This window comes from Rhinoderma darwinii, chromosome 1, assembly GCF_050947455.1.
Source record: "Rhinoderma darwinii isolate aRhiDar2 chromosome 1, aRhiDar2.hap1, whole genome shotgun sequence".
In the NCBI taxonomy this organism is placed as follows: domain Eukaryota; kingdom Metazoa; phylum Chordata; class Amphibia; order Anura; family Rhinodermatidae; genus Rhinoderma; species Rhinoderma darwinii.
In genome coordinates, this window is record NC_134687.1 from 206,012,390 (window position 1) to 206,033,628 (window position 21,239).

General features: G+C 39.9%; 1 protein-coding gene across 4 annotated transcripts in view; it reads left to right on the forward strand.

Annotated features, from left to right (window-relative positions):
* Positions 1 to 21,239, forward strand: part of WDFY3 (WD repeat and FYVE domain containing 3) — a 242,538-nt gene that overhangs the window by 124,212 nt on the left and 97,087 nt on the right. For 3 of the 4 annotated variants that reach the window (XM_075861070.1, XM_075861080.1, XM_075861090.1), the window contains exons 14-21: positions 450 to 533; positions 4,159 to 4,336; positions 5,687 to 5,901; positions 7,359 to 7,471; positions 14,584 to 14,815; positions 15,740 to 15,840; positions 16,475 to 16,693; positions 17,619 to 17,800. In XM_075861070.1, coding sequence (XP_075717185.1) covers positions 450 to 533; positions 4,159 to 4,336; positions 5,687 to 5,901; positions 7,359 to 7,471; positions 14,584 to 14,815; positions 15,740 to 15,840; positions 16,475 to 16,693; positions 17,619 to 17,800 — 1,324 coding nt within the window. The remainder of the gene's footprint in view (positions 1 to 449; positions 534 to 4,158; positions 4,337 to 5,686; positions 5,902 to 7,358; positions 7,472 to 14,583; positions 14,816 to 15,739; positions 15,841 to 16,474; positions 16,694 to 17,618; positions 17,801 to 21,239) is intronic. The other variant, XM_075861099.1, reaches the window with a different exon arrangement.

Here is a 21,239-nt window from a genome sequence, read left to right on the forward strand (position 1 = left end):
AGTATTGTATTTGTGGTGTAAGTGACAACACCAAATCTCCAGATCAGGAGATCAGCTGTTTTCACGGTTAGGTCTATGTCATTGACCTGTGAACTGAGCCTATTTGAACTGCCGCGTAGTCTGAAAGACTCTCTTACTTATGTATTGTTACAATGGGTGACTTTTGGAATGTCCGTTTTTACAACTATATAGAATAAGTCCTTGAGAAGTGATCTAGTGTGACATCTTTACTGCATAGTGACAGACAAGAAGAGGAGTTGGGGGTAGCGCAAAACCTTGATAACCTTCTATTCAGATTTACCTCCACAGTTGGTCTCTACTATATATACCTTTCCTTTGTGCTGTGACTTTTCTATGCAATTCTGTTCTCTGCTCCCTATATAACTAACACAACTTTTTCACTTGTCTTTCTAACTTTTCTATCCTCCTCATGCCTGTCATCTCTGTAGTCGGGCAGAACAGATCCCGCCTTGCTTGACAAATGAGACTACTCTCCCTTCACCTTGGGGCACCCCTGCTCTCTCCAGGAAAAGGTACTGATCTATCCATTAGGTTTTCTGTCTATTCCTTTTGAGCAGCAGGGGTTAATTAATAATGCAGTTGGTATTGCTGTATATGTTGGCAGACTATTACATTTATCCTTTTTACAATATGATTTGATGGTGTTGAATGAAGGTGTCCAGATTGGGATGTTGGCAAATTGAGCACAACACAATGACCTTCAAAATCCACCTTTATGGAGGCGCATTAGCCACCGCATATGCGTTACTTCTATTATTACTTGTGGTTTAGTGGATTAACTATGTGGTGGGCTTGTGCTTATACACAGAAGCCAATCCGAACAAACAGAGCTGCAGTGTAAATCGTGAGAGATGCACAAAGGCAGCAGCCACAGGCCCTGGTGGGACATTAGGTAGATTTCAGATTACAATTTGGTGAGGAACGCTGAGAAAAAAATGTGGACAGTATGAATTTACAACAATAGTAAACGTTACAATTGTCACTAATGACAGAGAAGACCCTAAGCGATAAGCGTTACAACTAATAAAGATTTACAACAGTCACAACTGTTTGTTTTTAATTGTTTGGGTCATTAACCATAATCGTTACTTTTATGGCCAGATTTAATTTGGTCACTGGTCATAATGGAGAAAAAAAGCAGCAAAACAGCCAACACTTAGGGCTCATGCACGCTGGTTTATAAGCCACCTTCTAGATGGGCTGATTTGTTGTAAAAAAAATATACAGTACAATACATGTGAATGCGGTTTTCAAGAACCCATCTACACATGTCGGAAAAAATCTCTTTGGATTTCAGGGCATGCTGCAGTTTTTCACATCCACCGCATGCCCATTATGTTGTGGAACTGCCACTGATTTACACTGCGGACGTAAGACACACGGATTGTGTTGGAGATTTGTGCTTCCACTGCTTCTGAACTCCGCTTCACAACTACGCTCCTTCCCCCTTCCTGAGTTGTATGGCGCCGTAGTGCAGCACCTATAGCAGTTTATGGGGCCATACTGCTCCTTCATATGCTACAAATTTCATATGCAATACGACGGCAGACAATAATTGGTGGCTTACTCAATTGGGTGCCGTATTACGAAGCTAATTCTTCCTTTGTGTCTGTGTAATGAGTCGCACAGCGGTGCCCTACGGTGACTAATGGAGGATCTATGGATTCGGAACTGTATGGACTTTGTGTGCTACCGTACAGGGTCCGTGCATGAGACCTAAAGAACATGCGTAGTAGCTAAATATTACCTAAATGCTGTCTATTAAAGCCAATGTTTGAGCCCAGCACTGCACGTCTTTACGTTTTAACTATACTTTGTTTGGATCTGTGTCTTTGAATGTTTTGACATGATCTTAATGATGACGCTCTAATTTTTAATTCCTAAAAAAAAAGTGAAGTCTTCACTATAATGTGTTTTTTGTTTCTCCTTTTTTGTTTTACAAAAATCTACCAAATGCCTAGAGAAAACAGAAAACACAGATTCAAAGACAGTGCTGAATAATGCAGCAGATTTTCATTCAATTAAATATTAAAGCTGCTTTTATTTTTAGAGAGACTTTTATTTTCCATGGGATGGCAGGCTCTCACATGCAGGGATTTATATTATTAATGTTGCCGGCTGAAGATTTTTACTGTGTTCGTAACGTGTCATTATTAGCATACAAATGTAAAAATATACAGACTGCAAGTTTTGGCTTTAGATTGAATGTTGTAGCTTTTTCTTAAATGAATGTCTGTTTTAGTAAATACTTGTACTCCCCATGATATAACCATACTGAATCGCCTTTTCTTAGAACTCTGCGTTGTACTATTCCTCCTAGAAATTTATGAATACAAATGGGTGTTACTAGTTGGGGGGCGGGGTCCCTAACCAGTCTGACACTGTCCAATCAGAGCCGACAGTGTAAGACTGTATAGGAAGACTCTGCCTTGACAAAGGGAATGGTAACACCCAGTTTTTAATTTATTCATCAATTACTAGGTGGAGGAACAGAGGAGCAGCACAATGCAGAGTCCCAGGAAAAAGTGTTCCAGCATTGTCATTTCATAGGGAATACAAGTATCTACTTAAAGGGGTTTTCCAGCTTTTTGACAACTGATGATCTATCGACCTGATAGGTCATCAGTACATGATCTGTGGGGGTCCGACACCCGGGCCCCGCACAGATCAGCTGGTCCGGTGCCTCCGTGCAACGGACATACGTGCCGGAAGCAGTTTGCTCCGGCCACGGAATAGCGGCCTAGCTGCAGTTCTGCAGCACGGCCGCTATGCTATGTACGGAACCAACTGCTTCTGGGCTCTGTACATAGCATTACGTGCCACAACATCCGGTGCCCGCAGGCCACCGGAGTGGCTTATCGGTCCGGGTGTCGGACACACATCGATGACATACTGATGACCTATCCGGTGGATAGGTCATCAGTTCTCAGAAGGGCGACAACCTCTTTAGGGCTCATTCAGACGAACGTGAATAACGTCCGTGTGCTGCTCAGGGAAATCACGTGCAGCACACGGAACCATTGATTTCAATGGGGCTGTTCACACATGCAGGAGTTTTCACGCAGAGTGTGTCCGTTGTGTAAAACTCACTGCATGTCCTATATTGGTGCGTTTTTCACGCACCAATCGCTCATTGAAGTCAATGGGTGCGTGTAAATCACGCACAGCACACGGATGCAGATCCGTGTACTGTGCGTGATTTACGCATAAATTCAAAATAATAATAATTTAAAAAAAGATGTGATTTGCGAGTGCGTGAATAATGCATGCCCTCACAAGCACATTGATGCATAACGGACCATATTCACGCGTGTTTTTCACGCGTTCGAATCTGATACGCTCGTGTGAATGTAGCCTTAAGGAAGACATGTCAGGAGAGGTGACAGGTCCTATTTAAAGCCCAATTAACACCTGCTCATATTATATAGAAGAGCACTGTTTAATGTTCAACACCTTTTTCATCATCTGAAGTCAGTCCAAGTTTTTGGCTATAAGGATACCACAACTGTTTTGTTTTTATTTAGACAACTTTACCATGTGTGTTCTGGAGACATTACCCAAATATATTCTAATATATATTTTTAAAGTTCCATGGGTTGTAAAGAGATTAGAAAGAAGGATCCCCACCCTAAAATCTCCCCATGGACTGTGTATTGTATTCACTAGACCTGCAATACCAGACAAAGCTCATGGACAAGAGTGGCACTGTTTCTGGGGGGGGGGGGGGAACCCTTTTTATTTGTTTTGTACAACCCTTTAAAAATATAGTTTCTTATAACCGGAATTATGATTTGTAAAACTCATTAATATTGTTGCGACAAAGCAAAAAAAAATTCAGCTACCCTCTCGTTTCTTATGTAGTGAGTAGGTAGTCTGTCTATATGGGGCTCAATCCTTACAGACCGATTACTGTTACAGGGTTATAAGAATAATTGACCTCCGTAATAGATCCAAAATGTCACTTTTTGGAAATTGATTATCTCTGAATAAAAAATCTCTTTGGGGACCCATGTTACAAATCATGTCATGGTCACACATGACACTGAGATTTCGATAGGTAAAATTCATATTGCATATGTTTTAAATTAAATGGATTTTGTTTTATTGAAATATATGTATGTTTACTTTCTATTGTAGGCATGTCTACCATACAGTGTCCACATCTTCCCTGATGCCTCCAAAAAACATCAGCGATAACAAACCTCATGGAGGACCAGCCTCCTTTTCAAGCTCAGATGCAGTAATCATACACCCGGGTGCCATGCTTTCTATGCTTGATCTTTTGGCATCTGTGGATTCAGATTTCCAACCAGAAGTATGTATCTTAATGTAGTGGACTAGCATATTTAATTCCAAACCTTTATTTGTTTTTTTTAAATTTTTACATATTTTTTTAATATCTTATTGTTTTTTGTTTTTTTTGTTGTTTTTTTTAAATATTTTTGTTTCTTGCCGAGCCAGTTGACTATGATGCGGATTTTCCTTTCTAAATTAAATAGAATTTTATACATGACACTTTAGTGTGCATAAAAATGTAAGACTTGAAATATTGTTACCGCTCATAAGCCTCCTGCGCCCTCATGGCATTACTTTCTGTGCTCTTGCCTTGAGCTTTGTCATAAAGTTCTGACTACCATGTCAAAGTTTACAAAGTCTAAAACTTAGACCGTATTAGTAAATCTGCCCCAGTGTGTGGCTAAAATTCACCATCACCATCAACATCAACACATAGCTCCCACTGTTCAAGCCAGGAAGCATGTGAACATTGATCCAAATGGTGATTTGGATTCAGATAATGTATCTTTAAGAAGATTGAACATACCCAGACAGGAAGTGGCGTCACAAGGACAAATAAGTAGATATGAGAAGTGAGGCCTCAAACTTCATGCCCTAAAGCGCTAACTCAACAAATAAGTAAACTATTAAAAAATTATTTTAAAGGGTAACTAAACTTTCAAAAAACTTCTGACATGTCATAGTGACATTTCAGAAGTTTTGATCGGTGGTGGTCCGAGCACTGAGACCCCCACCGATGGCTAAAACGAAGCTGCAGAAGTACTCAGGTGAGCCCTGAGCCTCTTTGTTTCTGATCTGCTTTTTTCGGAAAGCTCAGCAGTTTGTGTATGGGCCCGTAGACTTTATATTGAGTCCGTACACCGTTCGCTCGGCTTTCCGAGAAAAGCCGATCCGAAACCAAGCGGCTCTGCGCTCAGCCGACTGCTTCTGCCGCTCCGTTTTAGTGATCAGTGGGGGTCTCCGTGCTCGGACCCTAACGATCAAACTTCTGACATGTCAATATGACATGTCAGAAGTTTTCTGAAAGTTTAGTTACCCTATAATGTTTTCACACACACTAAAGGGCGTATAAGATTACATTTCACGAATTGCCACTAGACTTGTAGCTCTATATATTTCAAATACTAGGTGAAAACCAAATCATCGTAGAGTATTTTTTTAATTAAAAATAAAAAGGAAATTGTGGCTGCTGCATGTGATGTGACTGGAGAAGGGCGTATGATCTAAATCCAAGTTAGTGCAAGTAAAGCCAGAGTTTTGCAACATCATATGTATTGTAGTATGAACATAACTCATTATCATTTAGGCTTTGCTTTGGTTATTTCATATTTTTGTTTAATTTCTTTGCTTTAACGCTTTCTTTATCTAGCATGCCTTGGATCTCCAGTTGGCTGTTGCAAACATCTTACAGTCTTTAGTGCACACAGAGCGGAATCAGCAAGTTATGTGTGAAGGCGGGCTGCATGCCCGGTTACTACACAGATGCAGTGCTGCCCTTGCTGATGAGGACCATGCATTACACCCTCCACTACAGCGCATGTTTGAAAGATTGGCTTCTCAAGCACTGGAACCCATGGTGCTGAGGTATGTACTTAAGCTAAATATTTTACTAAATTATTTCACAACTATTTGTGGATTATGTTTTACTTACCCTTATAGGGCAATTGCCTAAAGTGGTTGGCCTATTAGGACATATGGATCGCACAGAGGGGGGTTTCTTGCTTGGGACCCCATCTCTATGAGCTAGGGCAGAAATCGACAAATGGCAGGCATGTAAGACTACATTTTACATTTCCCGTACTTGAGGGGAAATGAATAGCCAGTCAGAGCTTCCCTCAGTGATCGTTAATGATCGCCGAGCCAGATTCAATACAAAAAGGTGTTGTCATGATGAGACAACTTCAGTAGAAGCAATATGAATTTTGGCCCTTAATTAGAGTAACACGGGAGTAAAATGCGTGCTAGATGAGAGGCTTCCTATGTCTCATGTGACTTTTGTATAGAAATAAGCACGTAACCATTGTGTTTTTCTCTTTTCAAAAAATATTTTCCTTTAGCAAAAAATCAATGTTATGTTGATCACATAGAGAGAATAAATCTAAATATCACCCATAATATATCTGGATGGGTTCTTCCCGGTGATTTTATGGTTAGTTTGCAGAGACTTCATGTGTTACTACGCCTGGTGCGACGTTTGGGGGTCTGTCCCCTTTCTTATATATGATGCTTGATGAGATGACGCCATAAATGTTTTTCCAGTTAAGAATTTCTACTACAGATGCCATAGATGCTCTAGCCCACAGGCTGATTTCTGGTATATGGCTTGGGAATATTCCTATAATGGCTCATTTTGGACAGAAGTAACATCACAGTTGACATCTCTCCTTAAGCTTCCGGTACCGCCTACCCCAGAGGTTTGCCTTTTGGGGCTCCTGGACGAGGGAGGGCCTTCTGGATTTTCCTTAGGGAAACCTTATTCTTTGCTAGGACCTTGGGACAATGGAGGAGGTTAATTAATACGACACTTCCTTATGAAAAAGTGGTATATCGTCAGAGAAGCTGTCCCCAAAAATTCTTAAGTGTGGGATGTATGGTGTAAGTCACCATTCGCTCTTTCCTCTCCAGGGTTGTTGAGAGCTGTTCTCGAATCTGATCTTGGGGGAGTCCCAGTGCACATTCTCAGGATACTTGGGCAGTCTCGTCGCTGTACATAACAGTTGTTTACCTGATCTATGGTTATGCACCCTCTGTACTGGCTTTTCTACTGTTCAGAAGTGCAATCGATATACTTTATTATGTGAATCTCACATGTTTTTATTCTTGGGATTTCTTTCTCCATTTCTTTTCCTCTCTTTATTTCCCTCCTTATGCTGATCTGTGCAATGTATTACATGTATCATCCCATTTCATGATGTACAATACTGTGTGATTTTGAAATATTTTGAAAAAAATTTTTTTTTTACTGCATGTGGGAAAATATTTGGACAACCTAATGCTGTAACTATTATTTTTATGAATCTTTCCTATGTTTTGGCTTTCAGAGAATTCCTCCGTCTTGGTAATCCTTTGAACTGTGCAGCATGGGATAAACGCCTGTTGAAACAGTATCGTGTCCACAAGCCTAGTTCTCTCAGTTATGAGCCGGAAATGAGAAGTAAGTCTATATTTAAGAGGGATTTTTTATTTGTGTATGTGTGTGTATATATATATATCTAACACATGCTTGTAAATGAATGTGATGAAGGAACACAGCGTTTTCTGTCTCTGCCTTCAATAATCCTGTCGCACAGCTTATTTTACAGCAGATGTTAGACTTAATTTAAAGGGGGTTATTTTCAAAACAAATGCATATAATGAATATGGACATTACTCATAGTACAATGTAGAATTGTCAGGTTTTTATCGATTTTATTTAAATTCAGTTTATTTAAAAAAATGTATTACACATAAGTAATAAAAGCAAAAAAATAATATTTATATAGCGCCAACATATTCTGCAGCACTTTACAATTCAGAGGGTTCATGTACAGATATCAGACATTACATAGTGAGAAAACAAATTAAGAATTCAAACCGGAGTAAGGCCCCTTCTCGCAAGAGCTTACAATCTCTGAGGAAAAAGGGGTGAAACAGAATGTAAAAAGTGCTTGTTAAGTGCAATGGTCCAGCCATCTTCTATACACATGGGGTAGTACACAAAAGCTGCATGAGCTGGTCCCCAGCAAGGGAAAGGAGTCCGATTAGGGAATGTTATAGGCCTGTCTAAAAAGATGTGTTTTCATGGCAGACTTTAAACTGTGAATGTTGGGAATCTGATTGTCCGGGGTAGCGCATTCCAGAAGACCGGTGCAGCACAAGAAAAATCTTGGAGATGGGAGTGGGAAGTTCGGATTATGGAGGATATTAATCTAAGGTCGTTGGCAGTTCGTAGGGTGGTAGACCGAGATGAGGGAGGAGATGTAAGGAGATACTGTGGAGAACTTTGTGGGCAAATGTAATACGTTTGAATTTTATTCTGAAGGGAATAGGCAACCAGTGTAGTGACTGGCACGGTAGAGGCATCGGTGCAGCAGTTGGACAGAGAGATGAGCCTGGCTACTGCATTAAGGCTAGATTGAAGAAGGGAGGGGTGGGCGGGGGGAAGATGGATTAGTAACGTGTTATAGTAGTTAAGATGAGAGTGAATCAGAGCGACAATAAGAATTTTGGCTGTTTCCACAGAAAGTAAAGGGCTGGTTCTGGAGGTTTTTTTAGGTGACTGTGACAGGTGTGTACAAGTGATTGAATATAAGGAGTAAAGAAAAGATCTGAGTCAAATATAACTCCAAGACAGCGGGCCTGCTGCCTAGTAGTTATGGTAGCACCACACACTGAGATGGAGATATCAGGTTTAGGCTTCGTTCACATCCGTGCTAGGGCTCCGTTCCGACGTTCCGTCTGAGCTTTCCGTCAAAACTGAGCCCTGACAGACACAAAAGGAAACTTTCCGTTTCCATCACCATTGATTTCCATGGTGACTCATCCGGTGCCAATGGTTTCCGTTTGTCTCCGTTGTGCAAGGGTTCCGTCGTTTTGACTGAATCAATAGCGTAGTCTCAATTGATCTCCTGGCGGCTAAATCTCATGGCAACGAGCCTCTATTTATTCTTCTGCAGCCTTTGATACTGTAGACCACCAACTTTTACTCAATATGCTCCACTCCATTGATCCTAATGACACTGCTCTCTCATGGTTTTCTAAGAGGACCTAGTACTGAACCCTGAGCAACCCAAACAACAAGGTGAATAGAAGTAGAAACAGCAAATAATACACTGAACAAACTGTTAGAGAGAGAGGTAGAAAACCATGAGAGATCAGTGTCCTTAAGATCAATAGAGTGGAGCATATTGAGTAGAAGTTGGTGGTCTACAGTGTCAAAGGCTGCAGAGAGATGCAGAAGAATCAATAGAGCGTCAATGCTATTAGATTTAGCCATCAGGAGATCATTTGAGACTTTGGTACGGCCAGTTTCTGTAGAGTATTGAAAAAAAAATAATAATAATAATAATAATAAAAAAAAAGGAGGGGTAGAATCGTCACATTACAAGATTACATCGCAAGTCACAGGATAGATGAGTGACTACAGTGAATACAACCAGAGATAGGACATCCAAATACAGTGAAGGAAATAAGTATTTGACCCCTTGCTGATTTTGTAAGTTTGCCCACTGTCAAAGACATGAACAGTCTAGAATTTTTAGGCTAGGTTAATTTTACCAGTGAGAGAGAGATTATATTAAAAAAAAACACAGAAAATCACATAGTCAAAATTATATATATTTATTTGCACAGAGTGCACAGAGAAATAAGTATTTGATCCCTTTAGCAAACAAGACTTAATACTTGGTGGCAAAACCCTTGTTGGCAAGCACAGCAGTCAAACGGTTTTTGTAGTGGATGATGAGGTTTGTACACATGTTAGATGGAATTTTGGCCCACTCCTCTTTGCAGATCATCTGTAAATCATTAAGATTTCGAGGCTGTCGCTTGGCAACTCGGATCTTCAGCTCCCTCCATAAGTTTTCGATGGGATTAAGATCTGGAGACTGGCTAGGCCACTCCATGACCTTAATGTGCTTCTTTTTGAGCCACTCCTTTGTTGCCTTGGCTGTATGTTTCGGGTCATTGTCGTGCTGGAAGACTCAGCCACGAGCCATTTTTAATGTCCTGGCGGAGGGAAGGAGGTTGTCACTCAGGATTTGACGGTACATGGCTCCATCCATTCTCCCATTGATGCGGTGAAGTAGTCCTTTGCCCTTAGCAGAGAAACACCCCCAAAACATAATGTTTCCACCTCCATACTTGACAGTGGAGACGGTGTTCTTTGGGTCATAGGCAGCATTTCTCTTCCTCCAAACACGGCGAGTTGAGTTAATGCCAAAGAGCTCAATTTTAGTCTCATCTGACCACAGCACCTTCTCCCAATCACTCTCAGAATCATCCAGATGTTCATTTGCAAACTTCAGACGGGCCTGTACATGCGCCTTCTAGAGCAGGGGGACCTTGCGGGCACTGCAGGATTTTAATCCATTACGGCGAAATGTGTTACCAATGGTTTTCTTGGTGACTGTGGTCCCAGCTGCCTTGAGATCATTAACAAGTTCCCCCCGTGTAGTTTTCGGCTGAGCTCTCACCTTTCTCAGGATCAAGGATACCCCACGAGGTGAGATTTTGCATGGAGCCCCAGATCGATGTCGATTGACAGTCATTTTGTATGTCTTCCATTTTCTTACTATTGCACCAACAGTTGTCTCCTTCTCACCCAGCGTCTTACTTATGGTTTTGTAGCCCATTCCAGCCTTGTGCAGGTCTATGATCTTGTCCCTGACATCCTTAGAAAGCTCTTTGGTCTTGCCCATGTGGTAGAGGTTAGAGTCAGACTGATTAATTGAGTCTGTGGACAGGAGTCTTTTATACAGGTGACCATTTAAGACAGCCGTCTTTAATGCAGGCACCAAGTTGATTTGGAGCGTGTAACTGGTCTGGAGAAGGCTGAACTCTTAATGGTTGGTAGGGGATCAAATACTTCTTTCTCTGTGCACAATGCAAATAAATATATATAATTTTGACTATGTGATTTTCTGTTTTGTTTTTTTTTTAATATAATCTATCGGTCACTGGTAAAATTAACCTAGCCTAAAAATTCGAGACTGTTCATGTCTTTGACAGTGGGCAAACTTACAAAATCAGCAAGGGATCAAATACTTATTTCCTTCACTGTATATGCTGCACGTTATAAATAGGCCCAATAGTAAGGACCGTAAATCATTGGAAATGCGGGATAACATACACTAATCAGGTGTAATCGGACATCTCTTTTACTCATCTGGGGGAAACACCAAGGGGCCCATATTGTATCAAATTTCTGGGGACATTTGTGGTTGTAATAGACGACTCTCTCAAATGGAAGTATGTAATTGATAAATTTCAGCCATGACGTTATGGTGGGGAGGAAGGAGTCACCCAGTGCAGGGCAATAGCCTTACATGCCATAATGAGAGGTTCCCTAGTGAAAATTTGCGTATGGTGAGACGACACTTCATCATTCTCCGAGCATCCAAATAATCACATATTATTAGGGGGAAGAACAAATAAGGTTTCAAAAGTCCGTTCCCTCGGTAACGCACCTGTGACAATTTGAGGATGGAATTGTTCCACCCCTGATGAAGTAGCTCTGTTCTCGGAAAAAAAAAAGGGTCAGCACTTTTTCCCCTCTCAAAGCAGGAAGTCTCCGCACAATTTAGCACTATTTCCAGTCATTGTATAGCTAGCCATACACTGTCGGTCTATCCTTAATGCCACCAGTTAGGCCATTCGAAGTAAGATAACATGCATTTAATGACTTTTAGCCATACTTAACAAAAAAAACCAGTTTGAAGCAGGTTGAGACTGCTAGTAAAATCAGATTTTACACATAGAACACTCCCTCTTCTAACCCTATCCATTCGGTATAGTATGTTGATCTAATTTTGTAGATATTTTAATCAAGTGTTTTTCTTACCTCTTCAGCTTTAGATTGCGTATTTACTTTTCAGCTTTCAAAAACGGTCAGGTCAGCCCGTATGTTCCAAAATTACAGTTTAGTCGTAGATCAGATAGAAATGCAATCCGTTTGATTATCAACTGATCTCAAGTGCTCCCACGCATTCTGTCCCACGTTTCCTAATGTACTGCTGACTATATTGTCATTGTTAGAGTATGCGTTCCAGAGCTTTTTATTTAGCGTTACACTGGTATGACGTTACTGAAAATATTTCTAATAATAATCTGTCTTGCTTAGGCCCTGTTTAAATCACGCTATGGAAAAGCTATATATACCTCCGATGGAAGGCTGCAACATTTCTCACTGTATACAGTGGAATATATCATCCATAGGATCCCATTGTAGTTATATAGTATATCGTAGTCTACTACACTCTCGGACACTGTTTTAGCCTCCATCGGGTTAATGGAGCCCTATGGATATGGAATGCATGCCAGGATTTTTCCCGCGGTATACGCTTAACGTACATCACTAAAGTGATTTGAAGAGGGCCTTAGTCCTGTATAGAGTCTTGTGGCTCATCAATGCCACTTTGTTTGTTAGCTTTTTTTTTTAATACAGTGCAACCTATGTAAACCTTTTGAAAGGCGTTTCTTTTTTATAAAAAGGTCAATCGGTGTGATTAATGCAACTTTATAAATAGTTTTTATCAAAAATTATTTTTACTTTCTGAGATACAGCTGCCCTGTATTTTTTATACAGAGCAGCTACATCCTTCGCTATGACCGTAATCGTCAGTCCTGCGGACATGACGGGTTCAGTATCGGCGGGTCCTGTCTCTGACCCGCAGAATCCACCTGTAATCTATCACTTCTAAGTTATGAACTGAGTTGTGATGGATAACAGGTGGATCTTGCATGTCAGAGACTCGCAGGACCCTCTGTCACTGAACTCGTCAGTCCCGCTGACTAGACGGTTACAGGATTCAGCGAAAGATACAGCTGCTATGTATAGAGAATACAGAGCAGCTGTATCTCAAAAAGTTACAATTTTTAATAAAAACGATTTATAAATTTGCACCAATCACACTGAAAGGCTTTTTTTTTTTTTTTCAAATAAAAAGGTCAATCAAAGATTTACATAGCCTTTAAAGTGAGGCTCTAGCTTTCAAGTCCCTTTTAAGAATATATTGGGGAATTGCATTAATAGCCAGGAGGATTCCCACAATAATTTGCAGGGTTTCAGCAAGTCTTTTGAGTCCATTGATTACTGATTATCTTAGAGCTGTAGACTATTACTACATCTCTCCCTAGTTCAGTAATGCAGTATGGACATTTTTTGGGACTGCAAATGTGAAGTTTGATGAAAAAAGTAGAGTTGAGAGTATAAATGTATGCACTTATTATTCATAGCTTGTACTTGGTATAAAATAGTATTCGCGTGTGACAAAGGTTAATGATGGTGCGGGGGGGTTTGCACCAGAACATTTGATTCTGTGGTTCAAGAATTTATAGTATATATTGACATTGAAGGGAATGTCTCACTATGGGAATGTCTCAATAGATTTTAGATGGAAGTCTGTAGAAGGGAAATACTGTCCTAAATGTAGACAGCATAACACTAGACCAGGCAGGCCGAAACCGCCAAAGTTGTCACAATGGTGCACGCTGTATGACAAATTTAGCAAAACTTGCTAGGTATGTTAGACATTTTCCCTTACGCTACCTTTTGGCTAGTTTACTTTATACCTGTATTTTGTGTAAAAGAAAAAAGGCTCACACTCTTAATCTGGCACATTTTGTGACTGCTCTAGTGCCCACTGTGAAAAGTGGATAGTCACATCTGTCTAATGAAAAATTTCTACCTAGGATGATAACTATAACAAGGGGGCATCCTCTCCGTCTAGAGGAAAGAAGGTTTCTACACAAACATAGAAGGGGATTCTTTACTGTAAGAGCAGTGAGTCTATCAAACTCTCTGCCAGGGGAAGTTGTGATGGTGAATTCACTGAAAGAGTTCAAGGGTCCTGGATGTCTTTGTTGAGTGTAATAATATTACAAGTTATGAGCACTACATTACTGCACATGGGTCGTTCATTGCAATATTTGGATGATTAGTTTCCCCCTAAAATGAGGAAAATGGGCAACTTCCTCATGGAGGATTTTGCCTTCCTCTGTATCAACATTGCAGGAGAATAGGTTGAACTGAATAGATACGTGCTATTTTTCAGCCATACAAACAATGTTTTTTTAATTTTTAAATAAATAGATAAAAAATATATAGTGTAAACCTGATTAATATATGTCACGCCTTTTACAATAATGTAAATGTTAATTTCAAACATTTAATTAAAAAAAAACAGAAAAAAATGGTTGTGTATGCATTTTACTCAGTCCCAATCATCACTATTTACAGGCAATGTTCCCAAATTCTTTTGAAAACATGAATTCCATTGGTTTTCCCTGCCATGTAAATTATATCAATTATATATTTTTTTATATATTTTGTTAATAGTTTATTGCTGAAACCTTCTAATGTCATGGGCTCTGCAAGTCATTTAGCAATAATTGTGGACCAGTAAGCGATACAACGGAACAGTCATATGTAACCTGGCTGGTGTAAGTGATAATTGATGCCAATGTTATGAATAGAGCCTTAGCGGAGATGGGGAACTGGTGTTTTTTTTGTTTGTTTTTTTGTTTTCCATCTCTGCTCTGACAAATCTGTTTCCGTGCTGCACACAGGTAGCATGATCATGTCCACCGAGGGCCTGGGCTCTGACAGCGTGTTCTGCGTAGGAGAAGACAAACATTACCGGATAAGCCGCAGCTTGGTAAAATCCGCAGAAGGATGCACCGTGCCCCTGACCAGGGTAAAGTGCCTGGTTTCTATGACAACACCACATGATATTAGGCTTCATGGATCATCAGTCACTCCTGCCTTTGTGGAATTTGACACTTCCCTGGAAGGCTTTGGGTAAGGCTGTTGTGTATTATTTTTTTTATGTTTTTACTTTATTCGCCTTATATATGTATAATGATTGAATCACTGCAGTGGCTTATTCGCGTTAGTCCTTTAGCTTTTCTCATACCCTGAATGACCTATAAATCTGATTTTGTTATGCAAGGTTGAGGAGTGTGATCTTCCTCTCTACTGCTCTTTCTGTGTAAGTATCATACTTCACTTTATTTCTTGCGTTCTGCCAATGAAAACGTAAACTAAGGATGAGCAAAGCTATTGGTAAACCCTAATAAGAAATGTCTACAATGGATGAAATAAACAAATAATTGATTTGATAAAATAATGTGATTGATAATTACCTGTAAAGCTTCATTCTCATCTGCGTCAGGACTCCGCTCAGGGGTTCCATCTCAGCTTTCCGTCAGGGGAAACCATGAACGGAACCCTGACTGCAAAACGGAAACCACAGGTTTCTGTTTGCATCACCATTGCTTTCAATGGTGATGGATCCGGTGCAAATGGTTTCCGTTTGTCACCGTTGTGTAAGGTTTCCGTTGTTTTGACGGAATCAATACCGTAGTAAACTGCGTTATTCATTCCGTCAAAATGACGGCGCCCTTAAACAACGATGACAAATGAAAACCACTTGCCCGGATCCGTCATCATTTAAATCAATGCTGATGCAACTAGAAACGTATGGTTTTCCGACAGGGTTCCGTTCATGGGTTCCCCTGACGGAAAGCTCTGACGGAACACATGTTCGGCGCCCTGACGCAGATGTGAACGAAGCCTAAGTGATTCTGCATCTGCAAATGCAATGTATGGGGAAGGAGCTTCTGGAATATAAAGACATTCAAATGTATTTATCCTGTAAATTTTTCTTCCCATAAATATGAATTTAGTGTTTTTAGAGATCTCAATGTATTTTCTCTTTATTAGGTGCCTTTTCTTGCCAAGTTTGGCTCCTCACAATGCATTAAACAGTAATGCCGTTACCACAGGGCTTATGGATGGCACAGTGCTGAGTGGCATAGGAACAGGTAATTAATTTCTTGAGTAAGTCATGCTAATGAAATCAAATGCTATTTGTTGGAATGCTTTTTTTCTAGCTTGGCATCCGCCGCATTGAAATAATATTGGGTAATCTAAACTAAATATGCTACTTTATTTCTGCTTATTACTGTATAAATGCTGACACAATACAGATAACTTGAAGTAGAAATGCATAATTGTAAAAAACCAGCAAAAATAAAAAAATACAGATCTTTGATTATCCACATTTGTTATAGGGTTATTCCCATCTTATAACGTGATGTCATAGCACTAAGTTATGCCATCACTTTCTGATTGGGGGAAGGGGGTGTCAAATCTCTGGGAATAAAGGGGCTGCATAGCTTGTTTAGCTATAAATGTACCAATCGAAAAGTGATGAAACAACCAAGTTTTTAACATGCCCGATTCTTTGTTCCCATTAAGATAAGCCACCATGTCCTCTTCCCATTGACATAAACATGCACGCTCAGTCGAGTGTATATGGGGGTCGGGTGGAATACCAAACGTTGGTGTTCGGCCAACAGTTATTTAATGTGTATGGCCACCTTTAATTAACTATTAAAACTTAAACTATTTACAAATGAGTGTTCTTTAGATTTGACAGTTTTTTGTTTTTTTTAGGTGAACATCTTTTCCCACCACCTTCTGGTTTGACATATTCCACATGGTTCTGCATTGAGCATTTCAGTACTCCACCAAATAATCACCCAGTGAGGCTGCTTACCATTGTCCGACGAGCAAACACCTCTGAGCAGCACTATGTCTGTCTAGCCATTGTATTTTCTGCAAAGGACAAGTCCCTGATCGTGTCAACAAAGGAAGAACTACTTCAAAACTATGGTAAATGTGAGCTTGTGCCCAGTCATTGCATACAATCTTCTTCGGTAAGACCTAGAAATGAAGAGTCACTATGTCCGTGTCGGGGTGATATACGGCAATATTTTGCCACTTGGCTTTAGGGTCAAAAGACTGGAAAATGTCCTCTTGTCCATCATCCAAATTGGGTGAGAGCTAGCCATGGAGGTGCTGAATGTGGTGAGATCATAGCAAGTATTAATGTACCCTGTTCGTCATATTGTTGACATCTGATATTTTATAGGGGATATTTTAATAGGATGGCCATTCTTGCATATTTGGGTTCAGTTGTTTGATATACATCACATGAATTCCTGGCACTGTACAAACTACTAACCTAGATTTTAAATTAATCTATTAGGGTATATTCACATGTGGCAGATTTGTTGCGGATATTTCTGTGTCTGTCCCATTCATGTCATCGGGACTTGCAGAATTCCAGGCACGTGCTGCAGAACAATATATGTAACACATTTTCATTTGTAGAAATTTCTGAAATAAGTCTGCCGCGTGTGAATGTCTTATTTCTGATAAAACTCAATTTGTGGGTAACAGCAAAGAGTTGTGTTCATTTTATATATTGTTCTTAATGGTACTATAACGGCAAGCATTGATCATTGCCCTAGTTTCATACATGGAATATATAGTATATGTATGAATTACGTAGAAGTAAATTATTATTCTAATGATGCATCTCTCAGTGGACACAATCCCATAAGGATTTCAATTATTGATTCTCCTAAAGGATATATGAATATAAAAACTTGCTATCCATAGTGTTATTTGGGTACCGTTATTATCGGCCTTCACAACCTGATGGGTCTTTTCTTTTTTTACAAAGTAATTCGGACTTAAACACTAACACCCGTGTATTTTTAAATAATATCTCCTTGTCATATTTGCTCTTCAGTGGATGACTTTAGTGAAGAGTCTTCTTTCTATGAGATCCTACCTTGTTGTGCCCGATTTCGATGCGGTGAGCTGATAATGGAAGGTCAATGGCATCACCTGGTTCTAGTGATGAGTAAAGGCATGCTGAAAAATAGCACCGCTACTCTCTACCTTGATGGGCAGCTAGTCAGTACTGTAAAGGTAAGTTTGTTTTTCTAGATATTTTACCGCATATCACACTTTAAACCTATGTAAAATACGAAGTAACTTTAGCGGACACCTTGTAATTCTATTTTTTCTTTTTACTTATCTGGTACTGATCCTTTGTTACATTGCTAAATACAGTTACTCAATATTTTATGCCTTATACCTGTGAAATGTTGTAAATAGTTTTTAACTTTCAGTTCTTTGCTGTTACATGGTCTGCTGTACATTTAGTATTTCACGCTTTTTGTTAATCTCAATAATTTTAATTGGATCTAATAGTCTATAAATATTATACAAGTCAAAATAGGAAAAGAAGGGGGGGAGGAATCCTCCAGCTCACCTGACACTATGGGTTGTGTCACAAATAGCGCCCGGATCCTCGTGTCGGCACACGGTCTGAAGCAGGGAAGAAGAGGAGTGTTTGGATCCAGCGCTGTATGCAGTTTAAACTGCATACAGCGCTGGATCCAAACACTCCTCTTCTTCCCCATTATACAAGTCACTTAGACATCTGAATATTTTTTAAGCAATCTGTATAAGAGTCCAGACGTGGCGAAAAAAAAATCTTCTGCAAATTATAAATTCCAGACTTTCTTTTTTTTCGCTACATGGGGTCAGGGTTTTTTTTTTTTTTAAAACCCCATCAACATGCATTGTGATGTAAATTGTTATGGATTTTTGGTGCAGAATCAGCAACCAATCCGCAGCGTGTGATTTCACCCCAATTGTGATAACAATAGCAAAAAAAAATGGTAGTAAGAATAGAATTTTCCAAATCGCCTCATGACAACACCAATGGAGATAGACCTTGGTCACATGAAAAGGACAGGAAACGGAGAATATATTCCCCTTCCCTTCCACCAATCTCCAGTGTTTCCTGTCCTTTCTCATGACAGCAGCAGAGAAGGATTCTTCTGTTTTAATGGAAATTATGGAGCTCCATGGGGAAGTCTCCTGAGGGTTCTTTTCTGCCGGCATAGAGATCCTTCCTCAGATATGCCAGATGGGTGGATCAGATCGGCATGGACCTAACTCCCTCCTCTGATATCAGTGCCGGGTCCTTGCATAGTCAGTTTTTTTTTCCCCGGCTTCAGTTTTTTCCAAGCCTAAGTAAGTAGGCGGCAGCTTGATGAATTACTTCATGCGTTTTTTCTATCTCCGCTGCAGGGGGTCTAGTGTGCTTACTAATATCAGTACTGCTATGATCAGGTTCTTGTTAGGACCACTCAGTCACTTTTCCTGTAGGGCTCTGGAGACCGTTTTCTACTACAGCCTCCACATGGGTGGTTGTACCCTGAGCATTTCTATAGCTATTCCATAAAGTGCCAGGATAAAATACACCACATCTATTGCGGGTCACCTTCCATTGGTACAGCAGTTTTCCCTCACAAAGTATTGTGGTCAGGTTGGTGATAGGGCCAAAAAACCTATAGGTAAGAGGTAAATGGTTTTCTTACCAGTCTGTCTGATAAGTTTGCTGCTAGACTTTCAGTCCGTTCTTTATTATGTTTTTTTTGCTGGTTTCTTTTTGGAAACGACACTGTTGTGATTTAGTTATATTTTTTTGCTTTACCTTAGACTTTTTTTTAACTTTAGTAGGGGTATCGAGATGGCCTGGATCCTCAATATTGTTTATGGTATTGCCTTTTTTCTGTTAGTAATGAATAGGGCATCCCCAATAAAGGCATAAAGAGGAAGTTATTAAGATTGGTCTTTCATACGACAGTCTTTATAGGAAACAAGCTGGAGGAAGATGCATCAAATTTTTTTAAGAGATGCACGCTGTGCGCCACTGAGTGAAATCTACACCAGCCAGTAGCTGGTATAGATTTTTGCTATAATATACACCAGATACTGCCGTAAATTACAGTAAATCTTTCAAGCGGCAGTGGCCCCGCCACTACCGCTGAGCTACATCCACTTTATTTTTAGAAAATTTGCGGGATCAGCCCAAAGGATGCAATTTTTGTGACTTTTGAGACGTTTGTGTTTTTTTTCACAGTTGTTAACCCCCCCCCCCCCCTCTTCAGTTTTTAAATTCTAGGTCATCATCTGTCCATTTTGATTTCTAAATGGTTAGAGGTAGTTTAGCTATATAATAAAACTATGTTTGGGAAATAGAGATTACTTGTACATTAGGGAGACAAGCTATTATTCTCTATTGTGGGGACATATATGTATGGGTGTATGTATACAAATAACCTTTTTTGGCCATCGAAAACACCTAAACCGCTTGACTTCTTTTCTCGCCATGAGCAGCTGGACGTTGCCGCGTAATGAAGAGCATAGACGTCAAGCCCGTGTGATCGGAAGCGGAGCAACAGCTGTAATACACATCTGCAGCCCGACTCTAAGGTCGGAGAAAAAACTGATCTCTGCCATTATCCCTTTTGAATGCGGAGATCAGAGATGATTGTGGCATCTAAAGGACAAATGAAAGGGGGGAACCCCCTTTAGATCGTGTCACAGAGAATCACTGTGATGCGATCGAGAGACTTGCCTTATATGGGCAGACAGCCCAGGGTCCACTGAAGAACCCCAGGGCTGTCTGACCATATTTCCTGTTGTTAGGGCATACTTAGTTCAGAGGCAGTTGTTAGGGCCAGTACAGTAAAGTTAAAAAATCTAAATCTAAATTAAAAATCCTCCTATGGGATTACAAAAAAAAAGTTACATTAATAAAAAAAAAAAAGTAATGTTAAATAAAAGAAAAAATCTGTAAAAAAAAATACACACAAGTGCCATTTTTTTTTTACAATAAATTAACTTCAAAACATCAAATAATATACACATATTTGGTATCCCCACAACTGTAATAACCTGCACAACAAATTTATAGTGTCATTTATGATCCGTGTATGCTGTTAATTAAACGATAATGTAAATGTACCAAAAATTATCACATACATAAAATGTCAGGTCCGCATTTCACACCGAATAACCACCTCTGTAAATTGAAAGCTGAAGGCATGCCTGGAGAGAAGTACACCACACAAATGTCTGAGGTACAACTTCAATGTCAGCCAGGAGGGACTGAACTTTTATTCAGAACAAAGAAACACACACAGAGAAGACACATGCCCCTCCCTATAGATGTGTGACTTGCTTGAATTCCATTGGCTCTTCTGCTGTAACTTTTGCTATACATTCTTCTGCACACTCCTCTTTGCATTCCAGGGGGCGGTGTCTTCCATAGGCGTGTCCGACATGAACAAAGAACTTGTTATATATATCAGTATATTACACAAAGAACTGAAATGTATATACATATGTGTGAGGATAATATTTTTCAGACAATATACATAGTAATGATCCCTGACAGTCCCCCCTAAAAATATTATTACTCTATCCCTGAGTCTTGCCTAGCAACCTACCACTGACCACTCGAACCAGGCGGGTAGGGGTTTTGGATTTCTTCACCAGCTTGAGACGA